The following is a 26017-nucleotide window of genomic DNA, read 5'->3' on the forward strand; positions in this document are numbered from 1 at the left end:
CAGATGAGTTACAAACACAAGAGACATGACACGGAGAGCGTTCACTGTCCCCATCTCGATGGCCTGGGCCTCGCACGGCTCTGGGAAAACACCAGAGGGGTGACTGCTGGGTTCCTGTTAGGTCTCTGGAACCTTCTGTCTCTACAAGTTGATTCGAATTTTCACAATATGTATAAAATCCCAGGGCTCCGTCCGTGCTCTCGAGCAAGAAGGAGGTGGTTTCCATTGCGTCCGGTTCCACACAAAGCTTCCCCCGACCCCATCCCCGGATACGTAGCTGCCTGAGCCCATGATTAAGCACAAATAAACAAGGATTTATAGTTAAAGGCTTTAAAACTTCTAGGATGCAAGACTCCGATGGCCGCAGCCCCCATTCAGGTCCCACAAGCACGGCAGCGGAGCACTGAAGACAGAGCATTTATGGGTCCCAGTGTCCCGTCACCGAGAGCCGCTGGAGGGTCTTCCCAGCCCCCGGGGTCCCGACCCCCTCCGCGGAACCGGCCACGCAGACGGACCACTCCCCGGTCTCCCCGCAGCACTCAGCGGGAAGAGTCGGCCACAACAGCTGCCCCAGCGTTGCAGCTCGGCCCAGCGAGACGCGGCTGGCGCTGTGGCTTGGAGTCCGTTAAGGGACAATGACGGCACGGAGCCTCGTCCTGGCCGGCCGCTGGCCCTGCCACCCTGGGAATAATAATGCTTCATTTGTCAAATGGACAAGAACAAAATGGAAAGGCTTTAAAAATAAGTAATCTTCTTTTAGCTGCATTAAGGTGTTATCCACAAGGGGGATTAAATTCTCTCGGCCCCGGTGAATGAGGGACAAGCTTTTGCCACCACACAGGGGACCCCACTTGGAGCCGCAGAAGGTGGGGGCCCTAAGGCGATGCACAGCAGACCCTTCCAGACGGTCGGGCCTCCCAAGGGACCAGGATGTCCAGGGCCGACGTCTGCCTAAACCCGGCCAACAGGGACAGACCCTGCTCGTGACCCAGAGTCCCCTACCCCGTCCCACACACACCGGTGTTTCTCAGTGTCCCTCCTGAGTTTTTCACAGTAGCTCCCCAGAGCGTCCCCATCATGTTTAAATAGGGCTTTTCGACCCTCAGTGCCCTGGCTTCCCGCGGAGGGACTCCAATCCTGGTACCAGATTTTTGAAGTCAGTAGAAACGGGATCTAGGATCCGCCGTGGGACTGAGCTCTTCTCCGAGACAGATGTGAACCTCTGGGCCCAGAGCAGGACTCCAGGAAGACAACATCTGGGAACATCAGGAGCTCCCGTGAAAAGAGCCAGCCACGAGCCCACCTGCTTCACGCTGGAGAGACTTTTTCCAAAGCGAACAGACAACGCTTCAGTTCCATAAACCATTTCAAAATCACGCCCACAGAAAGCTGAACTGTGCATCCCAGAGACACCGCCCTCCCCTCCTCAGAGGAGAGCATCGACCGAGGACGGGCTTCGTGGATGGAGGGGCCCCAGGGTGCAGCCCCGGTCCACTCCCGCGGATCAAGACCGAAGGCCGGGACGGAGGGTCACGGGGACGCACACATCACCATCATCATAACCGGCGCAGACAGAACGGATGGGGCCGTGGTTCACGGTCCTGTGCTCGCTCCGGCTTCAGGATGGAAGCTCCGGCAGTCACACACCCTCGCAAGTACGTCTGATCCTGAAACTGCAGCCCTTTGTTTAGACTTGGGGCCAAAGAATGAGCCTCCATCCTAGGCAGAGCTGAGTTTGGCTACCGCTTGCCAGAGAAAGGCCTGGAGTGTCTTCCAATCTCGCCACACTCCTTCCGTGTTCCTTTTCAAGTCAGCTCCTTGGACGGCTGACTCAGCTCCTTCTTCTCTTGGAACCCTCTAGAGACCTGGAAATAATTTATTTATTTCTGTCCCCCAAAAAACTAGAAACACAGCCATGAAAACGCATCGAAAGGGTTGAGGTCACCGAGTCTGTCTCCCCGTGATCATGCTTTATAACAGCCCGAGGGAAGAACTCCGGAACGACAGGGAAGGTATCGTCTGTGCTCCCAACACTGCTGTCTAGACTGACCTCTGTAAATGTTCTTGAAGACAGCACCAAGCTGATACAAACGATCCTTTCTACTCAGGAACAGAGATGCAACTTGTTTTCAAAGATTTTATTTGTTTGTCAAAACCACAGTGAGATCCCACCTCACACCGGTCAGAATGGTTAAAAGTCAGGAAACGACAGATGCTGGCGAGGATGCGGAGAAAGGGGAACCCTCCTACACTGTTGGTGGGAATGCAAGCTGGTGCAGCCGCTCTGGAAAACAGCATGGAGGTTCCTCAGAAAGTTGAAAATAGAACTGCCCTATGACCCAGCAATCACACTACTGGGTATTTACCCTAAGGATACAAACGTAGTGATCCAAAGGGGCACGTGCACCCGAATGTTTATAGCAGCAATGTCCACAATAGCCAAACTATGGAAAGAACCTAGATGTCCATCAACAGATGAATGGATCAAGAAGATGTGGTATATATACACAATGGAATACTATGCAGCCATCAAAAGAAATGAAATCTTGCCATTTGCGACAACATGGATGGAACTAGAGCGTATCATGCTTAGCGAAGTAAGTCAATCGGAGAAAGACAACTATCATATGATCTCCCTGATATGAGGAAGTGGAGAGGCAACGTGGGGTGTTGGGGGGTAGGAAAAGAATAAATGAAACAAGATGGGATCAGGAGGGAGACAAACCGTAAGAGACCCTTAACCTCAGGAAACAAACTGGGGGGTGCTGGGGGGTTGGGGGAAAAGATAGGGTGGCTGATGATTCATAGACCTGCACCCCTGAAGCAAATAATACACTGTATATTAATTTAAAAAATATTTTGGGGGCGCCTGGGTGGCTCAGTGGGTTGAAGCCTCTGCCTTTGGCTCAGGTCATGGTCTTGGGGTCCTGGGATCGAGCCCCGCATCGGGCTCTCTGCTCAGCGGGGAGCCTGCTTCCCCCCACCCTTCTCTCCCTGCCTTTCTGCCTATTTGTGATCTCTGTCAAATAAATTTAAAAAAAAAAATGTGTTTGTGTGTTTGTTTAGAGAGTGTGGGCAGGGGGAGGGGCAGTGGGAGAGAGAGAGAACCTTGAGCAGACTCCGTGATGACCACGGAGCCTAATGCAGGCCTCGATCTCATGACCCTGAGATCACGACCTGAGCCAAAATCAAGAATCAAAGCTTAACCGAGTGAGCCACTAGATGCTCCAAGACTCAGTTTCAAAGGTAAATGCATCACGGCTAGGCGCGATCCGAACATCTATGCAGTTAATCCTGTTGGCCCTGGGAGAGATGAAAAATACTAGAAAAAAGACGGCGGCGCGGCCCAATCCCGGAATGCTGGGTCGACGCTCTGCTTTACAGTCCTGCGGGACATGCCATGGACCAGCCGGGCTCCGACATCCCTCCATGGCAACACTCCCCAACCCCCTCTGGTCAGGACACTTGAAATGAACAGGAAGTGTTTCCAGTAATGCTGCTCTCCCAAGGGGGACGGCTACTGGGGAATGTGGCATTGGGGAATGTGGGAACTGCCGGCATTTGGGGCTCAAAGGTCTATCTGTGAACATGGCATTCTCTTCCATCAACCCTATGTAGGAAAGACACATACGGGACATTTCCTTTAAACTGAAGGCAGGAGGAACAGGGTCCTCTCCAGGCTGCCTGTTAGTGCTCCTGGCACGGGGTCCCCATCACTCCGTCACACCCACCCCCGAATGCTGCTGCTCTGTAGCCCGACGCACAAACGAAACTCCAGCTTGTCCATGGGTCCTTTACCCCGTGTTCTGCGGGCGACGTCAGGCTGCACCCCACGGCTGACTCAGCCCGGAATTCAGTCCAACAACCCGGACAGGCATCGCTCCCGCCCCGGGGTGGCATCCGCACTGGGTCTCAGAGGGCAGGGCCTCCAATGAGAAACCGCCCACTGCCTTTGGAAAGACCCTGGTACAAAACAATTTCACAACCTGTTAGCATTTTAATAAATACCAGGCTAATGGGACACCTGGAATTTCAAGTCATGCAAAGAAAAAAAAAAATGTCAAACGCGCATCCCACCTGCAACTAGAGAAACAAACGCAGGCGACCTGGGATCAGGCGACCCTTGGAGACCAAGGGGGCCGGCTGAGGTCTGGGGGGGGACATGGGAGACCCCAGCCGCTTTCAGAGTCTATTTCAGCACGCAAGCATGTCCCAGCCTTGGTCAGTCACACACAGAACTTGAGCTGTGGGCGGCCGCGACGGACAGCAGAACCAGAATCTGGGGGAAACTTCACGCCATCGTCCACGTTCTGTTTGCTGCCGTCTTCCAGAAGCGAAGGTGGGTTCAGGCCTCCTGAGCGCGTCCCTCTTCTCCGCGGTCTACTCCGCGGTCGGGTGGGGTGGGGAGCACCGGGGACGGGAGGACACGGATGTGAGAGAGAGGTCACAGCACTGGCAGAGGTGTCCCAGGCTCCAGCGTGTGCGTGTCCCGAGGCTGACTGGCCTGACCCAAGCCTCTGCCGCTGAGTAGCTCTCGGCCAAGCGACTTAGCCTCTGTTCGCCTCAGTCTCTCTGTCTGTACGCTGGGCGTGATGCTCGTGTGGTGAACACGGACGAGAAGAGACAGAGCCCGAGGCTGCTCGCACCCGACGGCCCCGGAGCCGAGGCCCGGGCTGGCAGTTCTCCCCACAACCGCGCCAGGCAGGGACACACGCTGCGCAGACACCAGCCTCCGGCTCCGAGGGAGCGGGAAATGCCCAGACACGCCCAGATCCAGCCGGTGTCTCCCTGGCTTCGAGCCGGGCCCTTCTCCGTGCAGGCGGGTTATTGCGTGTGTTTAAAACTGGCCGTGGGTGGTCGTTACAGCACGAGAAGCCTCTCTTTACTTAGCGGAGGAGCTGCAGACGGAGATAATGACCGCTTTTCCCAAGACACCTGGCCTCCCCCCGAGAAACCCAACACCAATTCCCCGTCTCCAGGGCGCCAGGCAGGACCCGTTTCCACCGGCAAGCTTTCCGAAGCAATGCCGTGTCCAAGGAGACACACCGCGCTCCCTAAAGGAAATGCACGGCCTTCTCAGCGGGGGTCCTGGCGCAACCCCCGAACCCGGATTCAGGCGGGGTGAGCTCCCACGTGCTCCTTGGGCCCTTCTCATCTCCATGCAGCCAAGTGTGCAGTTTCTGAACCCACGGCCATGCCGTGACCGGGCTCCGGGGACGCCCTAGGGAGCAAGGGCTCGCTCTCGGGCCGACTGCCACCCAGAGACCGAGGCCTGCCTTTTCTGGGTCAGACGTTCTGTAGCAAGCCTCTCCCGGGACGTGCAGAAAGAGAACGTGGGTAGAAACTCGTTGCTCTTGTGTAAGAGGGTAATTACAGTCTGGGAGGAAGGAATCCACTCAGAGCAGGTTGCGACTGGAACAGAAGGCAGAGGAGCCCCTGGAGAGAAGCGTAAAGGTGACGGCTTCTTCGCGCAGTGTCGCGCTGGGGATTCCCGGGTCCTGCCTCCCGCCTGGGCCAGCTGTGCCCACAAACATGGAGGCCACGTGACAGGGATGCATCCAGTCTATGCCCGAAAGGATGTCCTGCGGGACAAGCACGGGCTCCCCGCAGGAAAATCCACGACCCACAACACCTGATTGGGGTCAGTAGTGGGGCTTCGTCCCCAGTTCCGGGTTCACAGCTCCTAACACGAGCGGATCGCCCAAAGGATAAGAGGGTTTTCTGTGTGCTAAGGAGATGACTGGTGGTTGGGGGCTGTGTATGCTTCAGGATGGGGGCTGGTTACCCCCAACTCCAGCCATGATGTCGGGGGTAGGCGGCGGTTGGAACTCTCAGGCCCACCCCTGGCCTCCAGGGAGGGGAGAGGGGCTGGAGATTGAGTTCAACCACCAAAGCCAGTGATTTACCCAACCTGGGTCATGAAAGCTCCATAAAACCCCCCAATCAGGGGCACTGGGGTGGCTCCGTGGGTTAAGCCTCTTGCCTTCGGCTCAGGTCATGGTCTCAGGGTCCTGGGATCGAGCCCCACATCGGGCTCTCTGCTCAGCGGCAGCCTGCTTCCCCCCTCTCTCTGCCTGTCTCTCTGCCTGCTTGTGATCTCTCTCTGTTAAACAAATAAATAAAATCTTTAAAAAAAAAAAAAAAACAAAAAACAAAAAACAAGCAACAGTGTTTGCAGAGCTCCTGGGATGGTCTACGCGTGAGGAGGTGCCCGTAGCTCAGGGCCCCTCCCCCACACCCCACCCGAGGCCTCCCCCCCACCCACCTATTCTTGACTTGTTTCCTGTATCACAAACCAGTAATAGGAAATAAGCTGTTTTCCTGAGTTCCTTGAGTTGTCCCAGCAAATTATCAAACCTGAGGAGGGGCGAGCCGGTGGGTCTGAAGACCAGGGGGCCCAGCCTTGGGGCTGGCATCTGAGGGGGGGGGCGGTCGTGTGGGGCCGTGCCCTCAGCCTGCAGGGCCTGCGCTGCCTCTGGGGGTCGGTGTCAGGACAGATCGGAGTTCGCTGGGGAGTGGGCTTCCAGCGAGGTGGGAAGGAAAAGCCCGTCCCGCTGCTGTCAGAGCGCCCCAAGGCCACGATGCTCCGACCGAGGTACGGCTGGGCACGCCGTGCATCCGGCCCCCATCATGGGCTCTGCCCCTCACGCTGCTCCAAGTGACGAAGACCTTTGCTCTCCAGGCAGGACGCGGGGGTGGGGGTCGCTGAGCGATCGGATGTCTGCCAAGACCATGACTAGGCCCACGGTGGTCTTCAAGGGTGGCAGGAAAAGGTCAAGTTCAGGGCACCCGGAGAGCAGGGCAGGCCCGCGGGAGACTCGAGACTGAACTCGAGTCAGGCGGGTGAGCCCAAAGGGGGACCAGGATCCCCACGACGGGACTGTGTACTCCAGCCTCACGGTCGGGCTCGTCCCTGTCATTAGCTGAAGTGCCAGTCACACGTCCCTTGTCAGGGCTGAGTCAGGGACATGACAAAGACAGAGGCTGATGATACGGAGCGCACCGAGGAAGGGACGGGGGCGTCCTCAAAACCACGCATCTGTATTTCTTTACAACATTTGCTGGTGGCCCCAAGTGCAATTACAGATTTTCCCCGTCCAGCACCCTGCAGAGCACAACAGGACAGAGCAGAGAGACCGTTCAACGTGCCTGAAACCCGGGCAGGGGCCGGTGGTTAGATCCTAAGAGGAGGAGGACCCGGCTGCTGGAAGCACTCTCCCAACGCAGCGGTTCCAGGACACGAGGTCCTAGAGCAACAGTAGAGAGATCCCGTGGTGCGGGCCCCCCTCCTCTGATGCCCACAGACGTTAACACCCAGCATCCCCCACCTGGGGACACATTGCAAGAGGAACTCTGATTCACCTGGTTGACCCCTTTCCAGCATAGCGCCTTCATGTGCCGTGCTCAGCCACGACGCCCGGCCGTGAGTAGAGAAGGTGGGGGCGGGACCCACGGACTTGGAGGCGTCCTACACCCGACTTCTCAGGAGCTCTGGGTGTGCAGAGGCCGCGGGCTGGCAAGTGACAGTGGCACCCACCACCACCACCCACCCCCGGGACCTGCTCTCCCACACCCCTGGCCGGGGGGCAGGGGCCTGACACACGACGGGGACACCACTACCCGCAGCCGGGACAAGGCACTGACAAGCCCCCATTTCCCATTTGGCCAAGGAGATATACAACAATGAAGAAACTGGTAAAACGAAACATGCCCCACGTGCGCTGTACCATGTGTCTGCGGGACACGAGGAGCTCGAGCATCTGCCACAGCCGCGGGCAGTGGGCTCTTCCGGGGGGAGCGCAGGCAGGGCGCTCCGTGCAGGGGGCCAGGGCGGACGGCGGCCTCGTGTTCAACTTTTGCATGAGCGAACACCACTTCTGTAATTGTCTTCAGGGAAACATGATTTCACCAGCCTCTAGTAAAGTTGCTTTTCTGGCACGAAATATCAAGACCTTGAAAAACGGCCCCTACCTACGTCGACCTGTCAGCTCCCCCGTCTACACCTCCGGGCCTCGGAAACCAGGCAGAGTCAGAAACACCAAAGAGCAAGTGCCCACCACAGCGGGACTCGGTCCTGATCAGTCAAAAAGAGAGAGGGGGCTCGCTGCACCCAGAGGCACTTCCCAGGCCAGGGGGCGAGGTGCCAACGGCCCTCAGCCCCCCAGTATTGTAGAAGCCCCGGGCCACCTGCTGGCCCAGCCTGATCCAGCCCTAATGCGTCCTGCTGGTCTCGGCATCCTGAGCTATACCAGCCTAGGGTCTCTCGTACCCCAATACCTTCTAGAGACGTCCCCACACTTGTTACAGGAGTAACACAGCACAAGCCTCCAGTATTGGCAAGGGGGTGGGGGAGGAGAGCCCTCCTAGGCTGCCGGGGCGCAGTGGGCGGGGAGTAGTGCCCTGCTGACCCACTCTGGGACAGCTGGGCACTCTGCAGCGGGCACACCTGCAGCCTCGCAGCCCATGGCTGCCCCCGATCCACTCCCCTGCTGGTGCCTGAGGAGGCGGGGACAGTAAGCAGGTGAGTTCACGGCAGCCTCGCTGCTCTGCTGGCTAAGAGAGGGGCAGCTCCACTGTCCATCCGTGGGCGGTGAAGACAGAAGCTCTGGTCCCTCCAGGGCCCTGAGCTGCAGTTCAAGTAAAGGAAGCAGAGTGGCCAACGCTACACTAGTGGGGACGGGGAGCAGAATCCGTGGGGCGGGGATCGGGGCAAAAGTGCTCTCTTTCTCCAGTGGGGTTGCGCAGGTGTCTCCCTCCCCGCCCCTGTCCCCATCTGCTAAAGGGCCCGTTAGTAGCAAGGGACCCGACAGCAAAACGGAGACAGATACCAGGGCAAGCCTTGTATTTCAGAGGGAGTTTCTTGGGAGTTTTTACAGATACTTTCCATTAAAAAAATCTTATAAATTATTCACAGTATTTGACCAGTCTAATAAGTAATCCCAGCCTGTCCTGTGAATAACCACAGACTCCAAAATGAGCTCAACATGGCATAAGGATGGTTTGGATCTAGGTGTCAGGGGTGCCTGGGGGGCTCAGTGGCTTAAAGCCTCTGCCTTCGGCTCAGGTCATGATCTCAGGGTCCTGGGATCAAGCCCCGCATCGGGCTCCCAGCTTAGTGGGGAGCCTGCTTCCCCCCCTCCCCCCGCCCCTCCCCACTGCTCATTCTCTCTCTCAGATAAAAGCTTTAAAAACAATCCAGTGTCATATATATACACACAAATATATGCATTTCTGGGACACAATTCACGCATCATTTAATTTGCCCATTTAAACTGTATAATTCAGTGTTTTTTTCTTTAAGATTTATATGTTTATTTGTGGGAGAGAGAGAGCCAGCGAGCAGAGGGAGAGAGAGAGAGAAACTCAAGCAGACTCCCTGCTGAGCATGGAGCCCGAAGCGGGGCTCGATCCCAGCACCCTGAGAGCATGACCTGAACTGAAATCAAGAGCTGGACCCTTAATGGACTGGGCCGCCCCAGCACCCCCAAGTCAATGGTTGTTAACACATTTCCGACTTGTACAACCATCATCCACGACTCTGAGAATCTCATCATCACCCCCCAAAGTCAACCCCCCCACGGGCAGTCCCTCGGCAGCCCCCCCACCCCAGGGCCCGGCGACCCCAAATCTCCTTCCTGTCTCTGTCAGCGTAGCCACCCTGGACAGGCCACGTAAACGAAGCCACTCAAAGACGTGCCTTCCGTGACTGGCCTCTCCCACTCCGCGCGGTGTCTTCAAGGCCCCTGCGCGTGGCACATGCCTGCCTCTCCTTCCTTCTCAAGGCCAAATGCCGTCCCAGCGTGCGGACCTACCGTGTTCTATTTACCCATCCACCAGCTATAGACCACCCCTAATTTTGTTTTTCGCTTTTTGGGTTTTTTTAGATTTTTAAGGTGTCCACATTTTCAATAATCCCAAAACAGAATAACGTCCCTGCTCCCCCCAGCTCAGCTTTAAATTCACTTCCTCGGTGGGGAAGGGCCCGGGGGCGACCGCGCTGAGCTCACCTTCTCCTGGGCGGACCTGGCCAGGCTGGAGACGCCCTGCACTGCGAGCTCCAGGGGCTGCTGGAGCGGGTCCTCCTCGAAGGACAGGAGCAGTGGGCCCTAGAACAGAAGGAAAGGCATGGTGAGGGCACGCCAGCATGATTACACACCAGGGAGAAAGTTCTGGAAACCTGGGAACCGGGAATCTGACCCCTTTCGGTTAACTCTGCCTCCAGCAGCAGCCGCGATCACATAGCACGAGGTCCCCGCACCTGAGAACCCACACACGACACAACACGCCCCGGGCTGGGATCGGTTACCAGAGCGGGTCGGAAGCAAGGAACACACGACTAAACCGGAGACGTGTCCGTACAGACGGCAGAACGGGTCTTGAAAGCTCACGTTTACAAGGGGCGCGGTGCTGGTGTGGCTCCTCGGGTCCACCACGCTATCTGGCCAAGCCCAGCGAGGTCAAGGGCTCTGTCCTCTGCTTCTTCCGCTAAAAGCCAGCTCTCTCTCTGGTTTTAGGGTCACCTCTCCCTGCTCCACATGGTGCACCCCCTTCCTCTCCCACCACCCAAGTGGGCAGGAACCCCCCAGGGGCTGGCCACCTCTCCTAAAGATCCACCAGCTGCTGGCTGTGCCCCAGGAGCGGGTTCTCGAGCCCCGGCTTCACAGACCTTCATGGCTGCGGGGCTCCCACCACCCAAGGTCTCCTGGGTCCACTAGGCAACTACAAGCCACGGTCAAGGGCAGGAGAATAAAATGGTACGAAACGGCACCAAAGCTCTTTTGGCAAGTTGTGGAGTTACCCTGGGGCTATTTCTTAAGAATTCCCGATGACCCAGAGTGAACCGAAAAGACCCAGAATATTGTCACTAACACCCGTCCAACCGCGCCCAGCTTGAGCATCTATCTCACCCCCTAAAAATCATCAGGGAGGAATTACATCTACTTCTCAAGAGGGATGAGGTCACCGACCCGCCTACTGCACAGACACGGTCCTCGGCTGGAGCAGGGGGAGTGGCCGGCCAGGGGCAGGGCCATGCCTCGGGCTCGGGGAGGGAAAGGGTGGGAGGCCCTGGGGGGCAGGGGCGGGCAGGGGTGGTCTCAGCTGCCTGGGCTGCCTGGAGGAGCCGCTGTGGGTGGGGCACGCCTGAAGCACCCTGCACCACCCCCCACCGCCCAGGGATGGGTGGATACACTCTCGACTCTCCTCCCTCTGACACCTTCTAGGCTAAAACCCAGAAAAGATTCTGCTGGGACACTGAACGTCAAGGAGTGGGTGCCTAGAGGAAATGAATTTTTAAATTAAAATAAAGACCCAGAGGTTCCCTGGGGCCCTTCCAAAGGGCCTGGTCCTTGGGTTGCAGGAAACCCAGGGCTCAGATGGGACACAAGCCTGTGCTGCTACACCTGTCACACTCTGTCCAAGTGCGGATGCCACCTCGCTTTAGCCCAGCAGGACTTGACGCGCACAGTCGCGGGGAAAGCACCAAGAAAAGCACGAGGGGAGAAGGATGAGCCCTCCCCCTCCAAGAACGCAGAACCTCCATCATCCCCTGTGCAGAACAGGTGCATGCACACACAGACGACCCAGTGGACCAGATCCGCACGGAGAAACATCGTGGAGGACAAACGCAGCATCCCAAATCACTGCATTTTAAAATATGGATTAAAAAATCGGACGTGGGAGGAACCCCGAAGAAATATACAAACAAACAAATAAAACTAAACACATTAGCCATGATGCCATCACTCCCCGAAGGGTGGGAAAACACAGATCTAACCAGAGGAGCTCCGGAAGACGACATCCTGACTGCATAAACGCGTACCCTGGTCCGTCAGCCTGTGTCTCACAGGGGAGCAGGTTAGCAAGGCAGAAACTGCTGTATGTGTCTAAGAGAACTGACCAAATAAGTCAGTATGTCAGAGACAGGAAGGAGCAGATGCCTGCCTCTTGGAGAGGGAGGATACAGACGAGGAGAGGAAAGTGGACGGAATTCTGCTGCTGAACCAGAACATGAGGCATCAGCCTCCAGACAGACAGAAAGGGACAGAACAACAGATATGAGCCTGTGAGGTGCTGGCAGACACAGCCACACCTCCTCCGTCTGTCCACCAGAATGGTCTAGAAGCCATGAGACCCTGACAGTAATGAGCACGTCGGATGCCCCGACCTTGGCTTCCAAACACTTCTCCAGTAAAAGGCACCAGCGCTGCTCCACGAAGGGGCTGAACCCGGGCAGGAAGAGCGGAGATGAGTCGAGTCTAGAGCAAACATCTTGTGGGATCATGAAGAAGGGAAGTGCTAAGTCGATGTCTATTTGTGCATCTTGAAGGCAGAACACAAGAGGCTACCATGAAAGGCCCTACTGGCCAACACGAGAGCAATTCCACCAACCACGCAAGTGGCCGTGGCATCAGATTATAAACCGCAGAATAAAATAAATCCCCGAGAGTCCACACGGACGCAAGTCATCCAGGGCAGGGAAGAGAAGTGGTAGCGCTTTCTCATAGGAGAATTGCAAGGAATCCATGTGGGAGAGAAGGAAACAGAACCATCGTCCACAGACCAGACACACCATGGGGCCAAAATCAATCAGCAGAAGATTGACAAGTAACAGATTGGTAACAGTCTCGAAGGAGCTTCCCAGGAGAGCTGTTCACCGCCAAGGGGAGGACAGAAGAAGAGACACCGGTATACGGAAGAAAGCCCAGCAGACACCCCCCTCACCGGGGGATCAAGGCCCAGGCCTCTGCCGTCACAAAGCCCATGCTACAGGACGTTAATAGGGGCACATCATTTCTGTGGTTTGTATAACCACAGTCCAACCCTGTGTAAACACCAAATTGAGGGACATTTGGCAAAACGTCAGGTTGTGTCAAGGTTGTGAAATACAAGGAAAGACTAGGGAACTATGACCGACTTTGCACGACCAGGAAAAGCCACAGCTCGGTGCCTGCGGGACCTGATGGGATCCGGGAAGGACACAAGGACAGTGGCAGACCAGGTGAACTTCAAGTCAGGCCTTCAGTTTCAAGGCTTTGTGCCAACTGCTAGTTCCTTATACTGTCACATTGTTAATATGACTGCACTAGGAAATATGGTAACATTGTGCCGATGTTAATTTGTTGGCTGCGGTTCTGTAAGGCTGGGTGAGGAATGTATGGAAACTCTGAATTATTTTTGCAACTTTTCTATGTATCTAAAAGCAATAAAAAAAAAATAAAAAGTTGGGTTTTTTTTTTTAAGCTGCTTCTTCTTTCTTTCTCTCTCTCTTTTTTTTTTTAAGGGAGACTTTACAAGAAAACAGTCCCCCTTTATTGGCTACTGGCTAACACCCCCACACAGACCTCAACCCCCTCCCAGCGGATTCAGTTTTCCAGACTGATCCCAAAGGCACCGTCTTTCTGCGGATGAAGCACAGAGAGGGCAGGGCTCGCCCAAGGTCACACAGAGGTGCCTTCCAGCCACAGCGGTGCAAACTGCTCTTCCTCTTCCGAGCTGCGTGTGAGAAGTCGCCCCCCTCCTCAGCAGCCCGCGACCTGGCCGATGGGAATGGAAGTTAGCTTTGGCTGCATTTTCGTCGATGTTAACACTACACCCACTCTTCCTTCCCCTCAATTCCTGTCTCTTCGGGAGAATGGGTGAGGGCCTGGAGCCGAGTCCCGGGTTTTCAGATGGGCAATTTGCAAAGTCATCAGGGAGCCTCCTTGACTGTTGATTCTTTAGAAGGGAAAAACAAAGCACCTTAAACAGCTCGCCATGCCCAGGCTTGGCCGGCTCCCAAGCAGGGAAGGCCTGTGTCCAGACAGGGTGATCCACATCGCCACCATTCCTCCCCGTCTGGTGACAAGTTCCTGCCAGGGCCTGTCATTCAGCCCCTGGCCACCGCCGGCTCCGCGCCAGCCTTGCGCTGGGCACCAAGGAGGCTGCGCCTGGACAGACGGGGCTCTGGGCTGGCCCCCAATCCCGGGACCTGATGATGACACAAGGTGCGGGGACCAGGACAGGTGGCCGGGGGCTGGGGGACAGCATCCTCTCGGATGGGAGGATGGCGGGGTGACCTCTGCTCTGAGACCAGCAGGTTTACAGAAGTCAAAGGAGGGGGAAGGGTACTTAAGTGTTCAAGACGAAAGGAATGATCTAGGCTTGGGGCCCACACGGGAGAGAGCCCTGAATGTTTGAGCAGCAGACAGGCTATCGGTTAGGGGGTGGGGCAGGTCCACAGCCCTGACCCAATGTCACCTTCACGCTCTTACCGACGGACCTCCTGTGCCTCCTGTGCCGCGGCCACCGACGCTGCTCCAGGAGCTCAGATCTCTGCGAGCGTCACTCAGAGCTCACTGTGAGATAGGAAAACTGTGAAGTCTTGTCGCTGTGTTTACTTTTTGAAAATGTCAAAGCTCATATAAAAGTCAGAGCTATTAATAATACGTTTTAAGTTCACACAGCATCTTTTTTTTTACGAAGACCGCAAATGGTCCCACGGTCTTGGTCATTTGCATTGAGAACATTCCTCTGAAAAAATCCTCAGGCAAATGACTAAAGCAACAAATAGCTCTGGTGACCCTCCTAACTGAGGGCCTCCAAAGAGCCGGGCGGGCCTTTTCTAGACAGTCCGAAGCCCCAGCCACAGGACAAGGCCCTCGCCCTGCAGCTACTGCTCCCCACAGGTGGCCCAGCAGCGTCAGCCCCGGGAGGGGCTGCCTGTCCACAAGCACCCTGGCTTCCAGAGCCTTCCAGGTGGGTGTTGGGGGGCACCATGGCTGGGGTAACCAATGTTCACCAAAGGAAGGGGGCACGTCCAGGCTGGTAACTGGGGCAGCCCTGGGAGCGCTCTGTTCTCTGTGTCTGAACCGGCCACCCGGTCAATGGGAATTCAGTGTCCATGACACCAGAGCAGCGACATCACAGGTGGGAGGGACCCTGCTTGACTGGTGGCTGGCTGAGGGACAGGTGTGCACCTAGGGGCTTCTCATGGGTGAGAAGCTACTCGGGGAGCGTGCAAAGACCACGGCATGCTCCCTGCGCTCTGCCAACCTACCACGTCTGAACGGGCAGTGGGGGAGCGTGCGGATTTTCTCGAAGCTCTGCGGGCAGCTCGCCTGGGCTCCCGGCACACCTGCCATCAGCCTGACAGGCCGGCACAGCAATGACGGCTTCCCCTCGTCCCTCCCCACATCACCACCCGGTCTAGTTTACAAAGGCTTCTGCGGTGAGGGCTGGAGCCCCAGCGGCCCGTCTGACCCAGGCAGCCTACACTGCCAGGGTCAATGGTCAGCCAGGGTCAAAGGAGAGCGCCCGTTATCGACCAGCTGTCAGACGCCGGGAGAGGCCAGCCCCATCGCGAGGACAGCAGGTTCAACAACGGCGCCTCTCACCCCTTCCCGCTGTGTCTCAATGAAGGCAGCATTTGGGTCTCAGAGTTGACCTTGCCATCCACGGGGGAATGTGACAACAGAGGTTTGTACAGGAGTTTCGGGGTCCTTCCAGTCTTAATATTCAAGGCCGGAGCAGGGTTTCATTTGGATGGAGGTCCTGTCTCCCAGGGCAGGGCAGGGCAGGGGCAGGCAGGCGAGCGCCACTAAGCTTTTGCTCTCCAGAGGAGAGCAGGCTCGGAGGGTCAACCCTAATCGGGGATTAGTGGGAGTCATTGGGAATGAAGCTGGAGGACAACAAAGAGAAACTCCCGCAGGGCTGGCGGCCGGGGCCAGGACACCCACTCACGCCACCTCACCCAGTGTGGCGACAGAGGTGGCCCGAGACAGGACAGACTATGCCAGACTATGCCGAGTCACCTACCCAGATCCTATCTGTCTGCAAAACCTGTCATTTGATTACAAATCAAGCAACACTTCCAGGCATCCGGGAGGGAAGAGGAACGCCACACGCACACACAGACACACACAGACACACACACAACCAGTCTCCCCACCCCCCGGCAACACAATCACAACCAGCCTGCGTCCTCTCAAAACCGTGAGAGAAGACTCGGCACATTTTCAGCGTGACGCAGCGTTACTATTACCCTCCGGGCAGGAGTCTGGGACAGCTGACGTCCGAGACGGCAGGGCAGGGTCAGCCGCACGGAGAGGAGAGAGCACACAACCAATCTCCGCACACGGAGTCCCTCCTGCCCCCACACAAAGAGGCAGATGATTTGGGCAAAAGCTTCAGGCACTTTTTTGGTGTTCTCCGCTTCACCTGACTGAGCAAAGACCAATTCCAGAGCACAGAGTGCCTCCTTTCCCCCTCAGCACGCCGGGCGGAGGGGTCACCGGGCAGCGCCCTGTCTGAGGCGATCCTGTTTTCTGAAGCCAATCGAGAAACGTCGGGACGCGAAGCAGCACGGCGTGAGCAGGACCATCCCACGGCTGGACGCGAACGGATCTGCGACCCCTCGGCCCGGATCTGCGACCCCTCGGCCGGTCCTTGCTCCAACCTGGCGGCGAACTGGGCCGAGGCTCCCATCTGCTCACAGCGCCGGCCCACAGGAAACTCAGCCACGGAGCCCAGGCCTGTGACACCAGATCAGCTAGGGAGCTTCCTGGGGAAACAAATCTGTGTTTGCTCACATGTGTGAGGTCCCCTGGCTTTAGGTCTCCCCCTAGAGATGGGGTGGTTCCGGGGCACCTGGCTGGCTCACTGGGTAGAGCACGCGACGCTTGATCTCCGGGTTGTGAGTTCGAGCCCCACGCTGGGTGTGGAGCCTACTTCAAAGAGGGGTTTGGGGGAGAGATGGGGCGGTTTCCCTGAATGGGAGATGTTCCACTCTGGACAGCTGGGCACAGACTCTACGCATCAAGATGGATGGCAGTCAACTGACCCTGAAGGCTTTTTTTACCCAAAAGTTATAGTGAATTTTTTCAATAGTTCAGAACACGGTCTTTTGAGCTGATGAGTTTATACTCATTGACACTCAAAGACTTTTTGTTTTTTTCAATCCATGGCCATGTAAGTCAAGACCATGGTGCAAAGACCAGGCAGTGGGCTGGCTAGGGAGTATTTCTGAGGGTCAGGGGTCCAGGCATGCTTTTCTTTTTTTTTCTTTTAAATATTTTATTTATTTATTTGACAGACAAAGATCACAAGCAGGCAAAGAGGCAGGCAGAGAGAGAGGAGAAAGCAGGCTCCCTGCCGAGCAGAGAGCCCAATGTGGGGCTCGATCCCAGGACCGTGAGACCATGACCTGAGCCGAAGGCAGAGGCTTTACCCACTGAGCCCCCAGGCGCCCCTGCAGACATACTTTTAAAGCGAATGGCCACAGGCTTCCCCACGGAGCCTCGCAGACATGTGGAGGCACGTGAAGGCAAAGGTGACGAGCGCCGTCGGGCGGGCACTTCCCCAACACACCGGGCCTCCATCCCTCTCGGGAATGCCCAGATACTGCAGACACCAGGAGCTTGTCATAAAATGAAGAGGTTTTAAAAGTAAAAACAAGTCATCAAGGACGAACCGTGGAAGAAACCACCTCAGGAGGCTGTGGCAGCAGAGCGAGGCAGTGAGCCCCCCAGCCTGGAGGCAGGAGGCAGCGCAGTTCAGAGCCGGCTCTGCTACCCTCAGGCCATGTGACCTTGGGCAGATCAGCTAACCTGTCTAGGCCTCCGTCTCCCCACCTGTAAAATGTGGATGACGCCTCTGCCCCAGGAGTTGTGAGGGTCCAAAGAGAAGATCTATGCCCTTCAAGTCCCCAAGACAACATCTGGCAGGTGCTCGGCCCTCAACAAAAGCCACTACCTCTATAAGCCAAGGGGTACAAACCTTTTGGAAACATTCTGGAAAAAATTCATTTCTGTAGATGGAATCACATTTGGGTCACGGTAATTCATCCATCAGGTGCGGGAGCAGAAAGTGTCCAGCTGGGTACGGGAACCCACCTGGGACTCCAGGAAGGGCAGTGGGCCCCCCTGACAAGTCCCTCCAGGTCCCACGTGTCCCTGCCATGGGGACTGCAGCCTGGCACACCTGATGGGCAGTGAATACCATCTAAGCTTTGTCTTGATTCCCCATCAAAGGTCCTCAGCTCCCCGGGGTCCTTCTCCCAACTTTCAAAAACGCTCTGCCGAGGGGAAGGCTCACTTCCACCCCTCCAGGGCCGTGGTGAGGCTCCAGGGACGAGCTCTGCCCTAAGTGCCGGCACCGGGCCATCAGCCTCGCAGCTACGACCCGCCCTCAGACACTCACCCCTTTCCGTTTGGCCTCATCATTCAGGGCGGTCACCCAGGCGGCCTGCCACTGGCTCCTCCAGCTGTTCAGCGTCAGGATCCAGGCGAGCAGCGCGTCGGACTCGGGACGCGGGCCCTCTCCAGGCTCGGCAGCCCGCCGCGGGGACCGGGGTCGCGCCCTGGCCAGCGCCCACTGTGCCAGGTACAGGCCCACCGTGCCCAGGGCCACGACGAAGAGCGACACCAAAACCAGCCACTGGACCTCCCCGAGCCACGAGCTCAGGCGGGACATGGTGATGGCGCATACCCGGCGCGCCTCGCCCCAACTTGCCAGGGCAACCTCCGGCCGGGGGCGCAGAGCCCGCGGGCGGCGAGCTCAGGACATGAGCGCGCGGCCCGCCCGGCTCGCGGGGGGCGTGGAGGGGGGCGCGGCGGAGCTGGGTCGGCGGCTGGCGGCGCGGGCCCGGAGGCCGGGCGGCCGCGCGGGGCGAGCTGGAGGGGAAATGCCGGCCGGCGCACGACGGCCGCGGCCGGGACTGCGCCCCGGCCCCGCACGCCTGGAAAAGGGGGACGCTGCGCTCGGCGATCCCGACTAGCGCGTCTGGGCAGGTCCCGGGCCGCGACCGGCGCGCTTCCTCCTCCGCGCGCCGCCCCGGGCGTCCCGCCCGCGGCCCAGCAGTGGCCGGAGGAGGCTCGGGCCGGGGCGGGGCGGGGGCGGGGCCTGGGGCGGGGGCGGGGCCTGCGGGGCCAACACCGCCCCAGCGCCCCGGCCCTCCCGGCCGCGTCCCCCCTGCGGCCCGCCCCCTCCCGCCCCCCGGGCCCCTTAAAGGCCCCGCGGCCCCGCGCGCCTTGCCGGTACCCGCCCCGCCACGTGCGCGCGCCGCTCGGCCCTCTGGTGACTGTCGCCGGCTGTGGCGGAGGCGGAGGCGTGGAGACCGGCTTCCCTCAGCGGGGCTTTCCAGGGAGCTGGACCCCAGACCTGCGGTGGGGCCGACTGGCTTGGCTTTAGTGCGCGCGTGTGCGCGCCTGTGCGCGTGGAAGGGTGATTTCTAGGATCACCATCTGCCCAACAACGAGACAGTGTTTGGCTTTAACGTACTTGGAAAGTCCCTAGAAATCCACAACTTGCACCCTGAAGTCTGGAGGTCCTGGAGCCTCACCCTGGGGGCTGCGTGCTCCCGCCCAAGGAGGGTCTTCGGAAAAACGCCCCAACTTTGCAGGGATGTGTTATTTGTTAAGAATTGTGTGCACGTGTGTGTGCGCCTGCGAGGCATGACTTGCGCGCCCCTCCCTCACCTTGCAGATTCAACTCCTATTAGTAGGAAATCCCACAAAACACTAGCCGAGATTCTCCAAGGCCGGATGAAAGGCCTAAATCACAAAACAGTGATTCTCATGTATTTTCTGCAGCTGTTAGGAGACGGATTTGACCTTGAGTTGGCTTCCCTGCACCCCAGCGCTTAGCCTTCTATCCCCCAGCATTCCGGGGGTACCAGCCTCCCTGATAACATCAGTGGGGATGTTGGCCTTGGTGTGGCCACATGAGGGGTCCTCCCCAGTTCCACCTCAGCCCCTCCCTGCCACTATGCTGGGGAAGAAAAACCTTAGAAACTGGTCCAGAGGAGAGTTAGCTAAGGAGACAGGCTGCTTTGGCAGATCAGGGATTAGGAACCTAGCTCTGGTTTACAGGATGGTGCCATTTTGGACACTTACTATGCAAAGGCCCTGGGAACAGTAAAGCAAAGAGAACCCCAGATGCTAAAGACAGGAGGGAGACACCTCCCAGAAGGGGGGTCAGTACAAGGGTATACGAAAATATATGCGCACACGCGTGTGTGTGCGCGCGCGCGCACATGTGCAAAGGCCCTGAGGCAGAGAGGGCAAGTGGGAATGAGAGCTGAAGGTAGTCGGGGGCAGGCAGAAGCTGCAACTGAGGCCTCCAGAGGATGGACAGTGGATTGTGCCATTGTGCCATGGAAAAGGAGAAGCAACAAGCTCTCTTAAGTACAGAGTGGGGGGAAAAAAAAGAATTTTACAAATATGGCTTCCAGCAGCAGGTGGAGACCAGGTTGGAAGGATGGGGGAGGGGTGGACAAACCAGCTAGAAGGTGATCCCGAGGGTGCAGGAAAACAGTTTAAACTAGGCCTGGTGCACGGCAGGGAGGAAAAGGCGGTATTTCTTGCCTAGCGGCGAGAGGCCAGGAGAGAGAGAGGAAGGCGAGATCGGAGTTGCGGGCAGGGAGCAGCAGCAGGACAAAGCAGTTTACACCCAAGGGGCCTGACTTTCTTTGAAAAAGAGGAAGGGACTGGGAGGCAGCTAGTCTGAGAGCCCCTGTGGGAAACAGAACAGGAAGCTGGCAGAGAGTGCCCAGGTGAGCAGGGGTCGGGGTGGGGGACGAGCCCTTCCTGGGCAAGTCCCATATCAGAAAGTGGAAGCAGGGGCGCCTGGGTGGCTCAGTGGGTTGAGCCGCTGCCTTCGGCTCGGGTCATGATCTCAGGGTCCTGGGATCGAGTCCCGCATCAGGCTCTCTGCTCAGCAGGGAACCTGCTTCCCCCTCTCTCTCTCTCTCTCTCTCTGCCTGCCTCTCTGCCTACTTGTGATCTCTCTCTGTCAAATAAATAAATAAAATCTTTAAAAAAAAAAAAAAAAAAAAAAAAAAGAAAGTGGAAGCAGAGTGATCCTGTGAGCTCCCTGGTCACTTGACACCAGTTCCGTGGCGGGGGCTGGGGGCGGGCCACGCTCCTCTTCTCATGTGCAGGAAACACTTCATTATTTTCTGATCTGCCGCCAAATCCACGCAGCTGAATAATTCAGGCGCTGCGGGCCCCCGTGCCAGAATAACAGGGATAACTAGATACCTGGGGCTCTGCGGCTCCCCGGGCAGGCAAGGTGACACGTGTTGGCGGTTCCTGGAGAGCCCGCCCCGTGTGACCGGTGGAACCCGTCTCCCTCCGCCGCCGCGTCTCCCGGGCACGCTCACTCACTCACCGGCTCATTCGGAGGCTTGCAGCAAACTGTAAACTAGCAACCAGCCCTGGTTTGGAATTCGTCACGCTGCTGGAAGTCCCTGCAAGGGGAATGTAAACACAGATTCTGCGTTCCTTTTGGGTGGAAGCAAATTGAGGGGCAACGAGCAACGGCACGGGCTTATAGGGAAATGCTGTCCAACACATACGTGATAGAAACTCCGACATTTACAATCTAGGAAAAGACCAGGCTCCTTCTGCCTCTGCTCCCAGCCACTGCCCCCTGTGCCCAGGCCCGTTCATACCTTGCGTGGAGGACCCGGTCATTCACGGCCCCAGCTGGGGACACTCCCTGCTCCCAGGGTGCTCCTTCCGCCACCCCATCTCCCTGCTGCCCAGAAATGACTCTCCTCACCATCAAACCTTCGAAGACACGGTGAGTTCCGACACTCACGGCAGCTGCTCGCTGCTTTAACCACTCCTAAAAGGGAAACACGCTGCTTTGAATTCCAGGGGAGGGGAGTGGGGGCTCGGGTCTCTGTGCAGGGGTGGGATCCATGGGTCCTGGCCTCTCTTCCCGAGCCGGGCTCTCACCCTGCCCTCTGCAGGAGACCATCTTCACATCAACCCACCAGAGACAGCCGACTGCCTGGAATTCTCTAGAAGGCATCACTCTGAACCTTGGACCAGGTGAGTCCCACGGTGGCAGGGCAGAAACAGCAAAAGCTGGGTTTCCCCAAATTTTTCTTCAGAATGTTCTAGAATAACTGGGTGTGAGCGCACAGGACCCAGGAGTAAGGTTCCATGGTTCCATTTTTTCTTTAATGTAAAAATCATTCCCAAAATGCTTTTCATGCAGACAAACATTGCTTGCTGGGCGATCTGCCCAGTCACCCAACCTCTGCATCCAGGATGGGAGCATCTCGACATCTTTCGCCATCAAACCAGGACGTGCTGTGATGATGCCACGTTTTTAAAAATTCATACATTTGTCGAGTGTCATGTATGCTTCCTATCTACAAACAAACACGTTACTACTAGACATTGATCATTACCGTTGAGCCTGGAATTCTTAGGGATTTTTAAAAAGGGTTAACAACAACAACAACAAAAATCGGAACAAACACTTCAATACTGATTTCCAAGTAATTATCTTAAATTTGTAGAAGAGGAAAGGATTTTCCGAAAGTTGATAGTTTGACTCTGACTTGGTGGAGAAGCTCCTTTTTCACAATGTGTGGTTATTATTATTGTGCAAATTACCACGTTGGGCTCTGGCCCCGGATAGCCCTGGGCGTGGAGGGCTGGGATGGACGCCCCTGGACTTGGTCGGAGGACCCGGGACTACAAATGTGCAGCTTCCCCCAGCGGCCCTCCAGGGAAGGCATTCCGAGAATTCCCTCTCTGCAAAATGCTTTTAAGATTTGGCTCCATGCCCTCGGCAATGGGGGTCTGTGAGGACATCTGACCGTCTCCTTGGCTATGTTTACAGGGCCTTAGTCATTTCCACAATCGGGAGACTCGGAGAGCTTCGGGCTGGTTTCCTGTTGTGCCCGGAGTGGCTGTGGGGCATCCATGCACCCTGCCAAAGGTCATCGGGGACCAGAGCCGGGCCCTGCACCAGCTAGCCACCGCCCCCCTCCCTGCCCCATTAGAGACCTTGAATTCTACCGACCAGACCATTTGTAAGCTGAGACGTGGTTCATGATGTCTTCGCGGGGAGGAAAGCTGCAGTCCCGCGAATCTGCAGGAACTCCCACAGCACAGCTTGCAAGGGCTCGGAGAGCAGCTTCTGAGTCTGCAGACTGGACCGCGTGCCAGCCTCCCCTGGCAGGAGTGACTGGCACAGGATGGGCGCCAGTCTGCTGCCAGCCCCCTGTGCCTGCAGGACGGGCCTGAGCCCTCAGCCAGGCCCCCATGGCCCCCAGCGCACAGCCAGCCCTCTATGAAGGGTCTCACGGCACGCATCCCTGTGGGTGGGTCCCTATGATGGCCTGGGTGTGGCTGGGCACCTGGCGGGCTGTGTGCCCGTAGACGGATGCTGCAGGAGGCACTTGGCTGGGTGGCCTTGCTCCATTTTCAGGGCAACACGCAGAGGATGGCATCATCCCATTTTCAGACTGAGGAAGCTGACTTCAGAGAGGCTGAGTCACTTGTCCAAGGCCACTCAAGTGAGAAAGTGGCAGAGCCCGGGTTTGAGCCCAGGGTGCATCGGCCCCCAAACTCGTGTTGTTTCCAGCACCTTTTATAAAGCAAACAAATTCTACTCAAAAGAGAAAAATGTTAGAAACTGGGGAGGAAGGGGTCCCATTCCTCAAGCGTTCGGGCAAAGATCTGTCCGAAGAAGATGAATTGCCTTCTGTGTCCTGAAGTCCAGGAGACACGGCCTCTTTCAAACCCAGAGGGGAAGGAAGTGCATTTAGGGTTCATCCGAGGGGCGTCTGTGGACCTTCTGCTCTGTCCCAGCCGAAGACACAGAGTCCTGTCCCGGGGCCTGCTGGAGTGGCTGGGGAAATCAGAACCCCATCCCGCAGATGCCCCCCAGGGAGGGTCCCAGAGGCCATCCCGGCCACGAGCGGGGCCTTCTAGGCTGTCCACCTCCCACCCCGAGTGAACTGTCAACAGGATGGGCCCACTGAGTCATGCGAGAGGGGGAGGGGGAGAGGTGGGGTGGGGGAGGGTGGCTGCCCGCTGCGGAGCCTGCCCCGGGCCAGCCTGAGGGCCGCCGGCAGTACGGTGCCCAGGCTGGCGGGTGGAGTGATCCGACCCACATGGCAGGCTCCCTCCCTGCCAGGTGCCTCGCTTGAGCCTCCCCGGGGATGGCCCGACAGCAAGGTGACAAGGCAATTTTGCTTATGCCCAAGGCTGGGACCTAACTGATGAATGAAATATTTGACCTTGTGTTTTTCTTCCCCTTTTATCTTTTCTGGGTTTGAAAATGTCCTTCCACAGAGGCAGCTGCCTACGACGCACAGGCTCCCTCCCTCAGGGGGGTGCGGGCCCCGCCCTTGTCCGCTGATCCCACCGCCCTTGTCCGCTGATACGTGGGATCCAGCTGTCGGAGCATCAGACCTGCCCTAGAGACAGACATCCGTTCCGAGGGCTTCCTCGGTGGGCGTGGGGCCCGGCAAGAGGGCCGGCTGGGGAGAGAGAGATGACGGCCCCGGAGACCGTCCCCTCCCTCCTTGTTGCTGTGCCCTGCCCGCACCAGAGGCCCCAACTCAGAGTAGCCACCGTGGGGCCTTCTAGCTGGGCTCAGCCTCCTGGGCCGCACGAAGGGTGCTGCTCCTAGCTTCTTGGAATGTGCTGGATTCACTCACCCTGTAGTCCCACCGACGTCCCTATCCCCGGCGCTGACTTCGGAAGAAGAAGGGCACTAGCGAAGGGCTCATGGCTGGTCCGCCAGGCCTCACAAGCCAGGGGAGGGCCACAGCCCAGCCCGCCTCATGGGGGACTCAGGAAGCCTCCCCACCTCAAAGGTAACCTAGAACTTCCCTTTAAACCACCCTTGAAGGGTTTTCCAAACAGCCCAGGAGCACCCCGACCCTGCCAAACCATTCACATGCGTATTCCAGGGCCGCTCCGAGCCATCCAAGGAGACAAAGTGAACAATTTTCCTGGCCTGGGAAACTAAAGTGTGGGAACCACTGATCTAGTGCTCAAGGGAGGAAAACAGGAATAGCTTCTGTCTGTCCCGCACCTTACAGTAATTCCGCTAATACACTGTGACTCAGCAGGGACAACGGCCTGGGGGGTTGGGGGGGTGGGAGACAGCCCCAGAACGCCGGTGTTCCGCGAGTGATCCTGCCCGCTCCCCGCCGGCTAGTCTGCACGATGAGCCTGCAGAGTCCTAGAGCAAGTCTTCACACGGATTTACTGCGATGTCTCATTTTGTCAGTGATTCCGGTGGAGTCATCACCCCCCCCCCAACTACTCAGTGTGTGGTGTACCTGTACCTGTGCACACCTGGGGTCACCACACCCATTCTCTGGGTGCATTATTTCCCTGGAAGCTTCCAGCTCCTTCTGCACACACACCCCCCACCCCCTGCCGCTTCTGGCTGAGCAGGGGAGGGAGGAAGAAGCCAGTGGAGCAGGGTGGGGGGGGGATGGGCTGCCCCTGTGGCCCCAGCCTCCCTTTCCCAGCTCTGCCTCCCCATCCAGCGCAGTCTGATGTCCCCTGGGTTGAGAGGGCCACAGAGATGAAGCCAAGAGCCCTCGGGAGGGAAACAGCCCAGCCTGTCCCCAAGTGTTGGAAGGAATGGCTGACGGGCCCCAGGGGGAGGAAAGGGTCCTACTCCCACCCAACCTTTTCTGTTTAATACATAAAGACCCTTCCTGGATGTGTTCCTGATGATTCATACAGGTATTGCTCTAACTCATGCTTCTGTGTCCAGTAAGATGGGGGAAGGAGCAGCACGCGAGCCACACCGGCAGCCTTTCCAATGACAGCTGGGCTTGGCTGAAAAACAGCGGCGGTGCAAGGCTTCCCCAAAGGAATGGGAAAAAGAAGGCAGGAATGACTTCCCGGTGCCTGTGTCCCATTGCTCTAGGGCAGGACAGAGCAGTGCGGCTTGGTGTCTGTGTCACCGAGGTGTGGGACGTTCACAGCCAGATGGCAGCAGGTGAATACCACGCAGGTGGAAAGGCGACTCCCACACTGAACAGACCCCTTCTAAAGGGACTGGAAAATGCATGTTTCAGGAGCATCTCAAGGAAGCTGGTCTTCATTTAAAGGAACACCTGCTTCTGCATGATCTCAGAAAGTCCACGTGAACATTTATATAAAAGGGGGTATCAGAAGCCCCCCTGCAGGGCAATGACAGTCGCTGTCACCCCTTGGCTTCACTGCTTTGGGGAACGGATTCCGAGCTACAGAATCTCTGGGGAAGT

At 57.4% G+C, this 26017-nt stretch overlaps 1 protein-coding gene and 1 long non-coding RNA gene across 5 annotated transcripts in view; one reads left to right on the top strand and one right to left on the bottom strand.

The window, feature by feature from the left end:
- Nucleotides 1–18813, bottom strand: part of C2CD2 (C2 calcium dependent domain containing 2) — a 49597-nt gene extending 30784 nt beyond the window's left edge. The window contains exons 1-2 of one of the 3 annotated variants that reach the window (XM_032355788.1): nucleotides 18178–18810; nucleotides 10008–10106 (exon numbers count right to left, since the gene is read on the bottom strand). In XM_032355788.1, the coding sequence (XP_032211679.1) occupies nucleotides 10008–10106; nucleotides 18178–18450 (372 nt within the window). In that variant the 5' untranslated portion in view covers nucleotides 18451–18810. Of the gene's footprint in view, nucleotides 1–10007; nucleotides 10107–10197; nucleotides 10203–18177 lie in introns of those variants that run through there. The other 2 variants (XM_032355803.1, XM_032355794.1) reach the window with 2 other exon arrangements.
- Nucleotides 18814–20907: 2094 nt separating this feature from the next.
- On the top strand, nucleotides 20908–24144 carry LOC116597712. Of its 2 annotated transcripts, none has more exons than XR_004288754.1 (3): nucleotides 20908–21561; nucleotides 21734–21815; nucleotides 24078–24144. It is a non-coding gene; the product is annotated as an uncharacterized LOC116597712 (long non-coding RNA). The 2 variants fall into 2 exon arrangements; XR_004288753.1 differs by lacking the exon at nucleotides 24078–24144 and adding an exon at nucleotides 21985–22290.
- The last annotated feature ends 1873 nt before the right edge of the window (nucleotides 24145–26017 follow it).

This window comes from Mustela erminea, chromosome 1 (assembly GCF_009829155.1).
Source record: "Mustela erminea isolate mMusErm1 chromosome 1, mMusErm1.Pri, whole genome shotgun sequence".
NCBI classification, from domain to species: domain Eukaryota; kingdom Metazoa; phylum Chordata; class Mammalia; order Carnivora; family Mustelidae; genus Mustela; species Mustela erminea.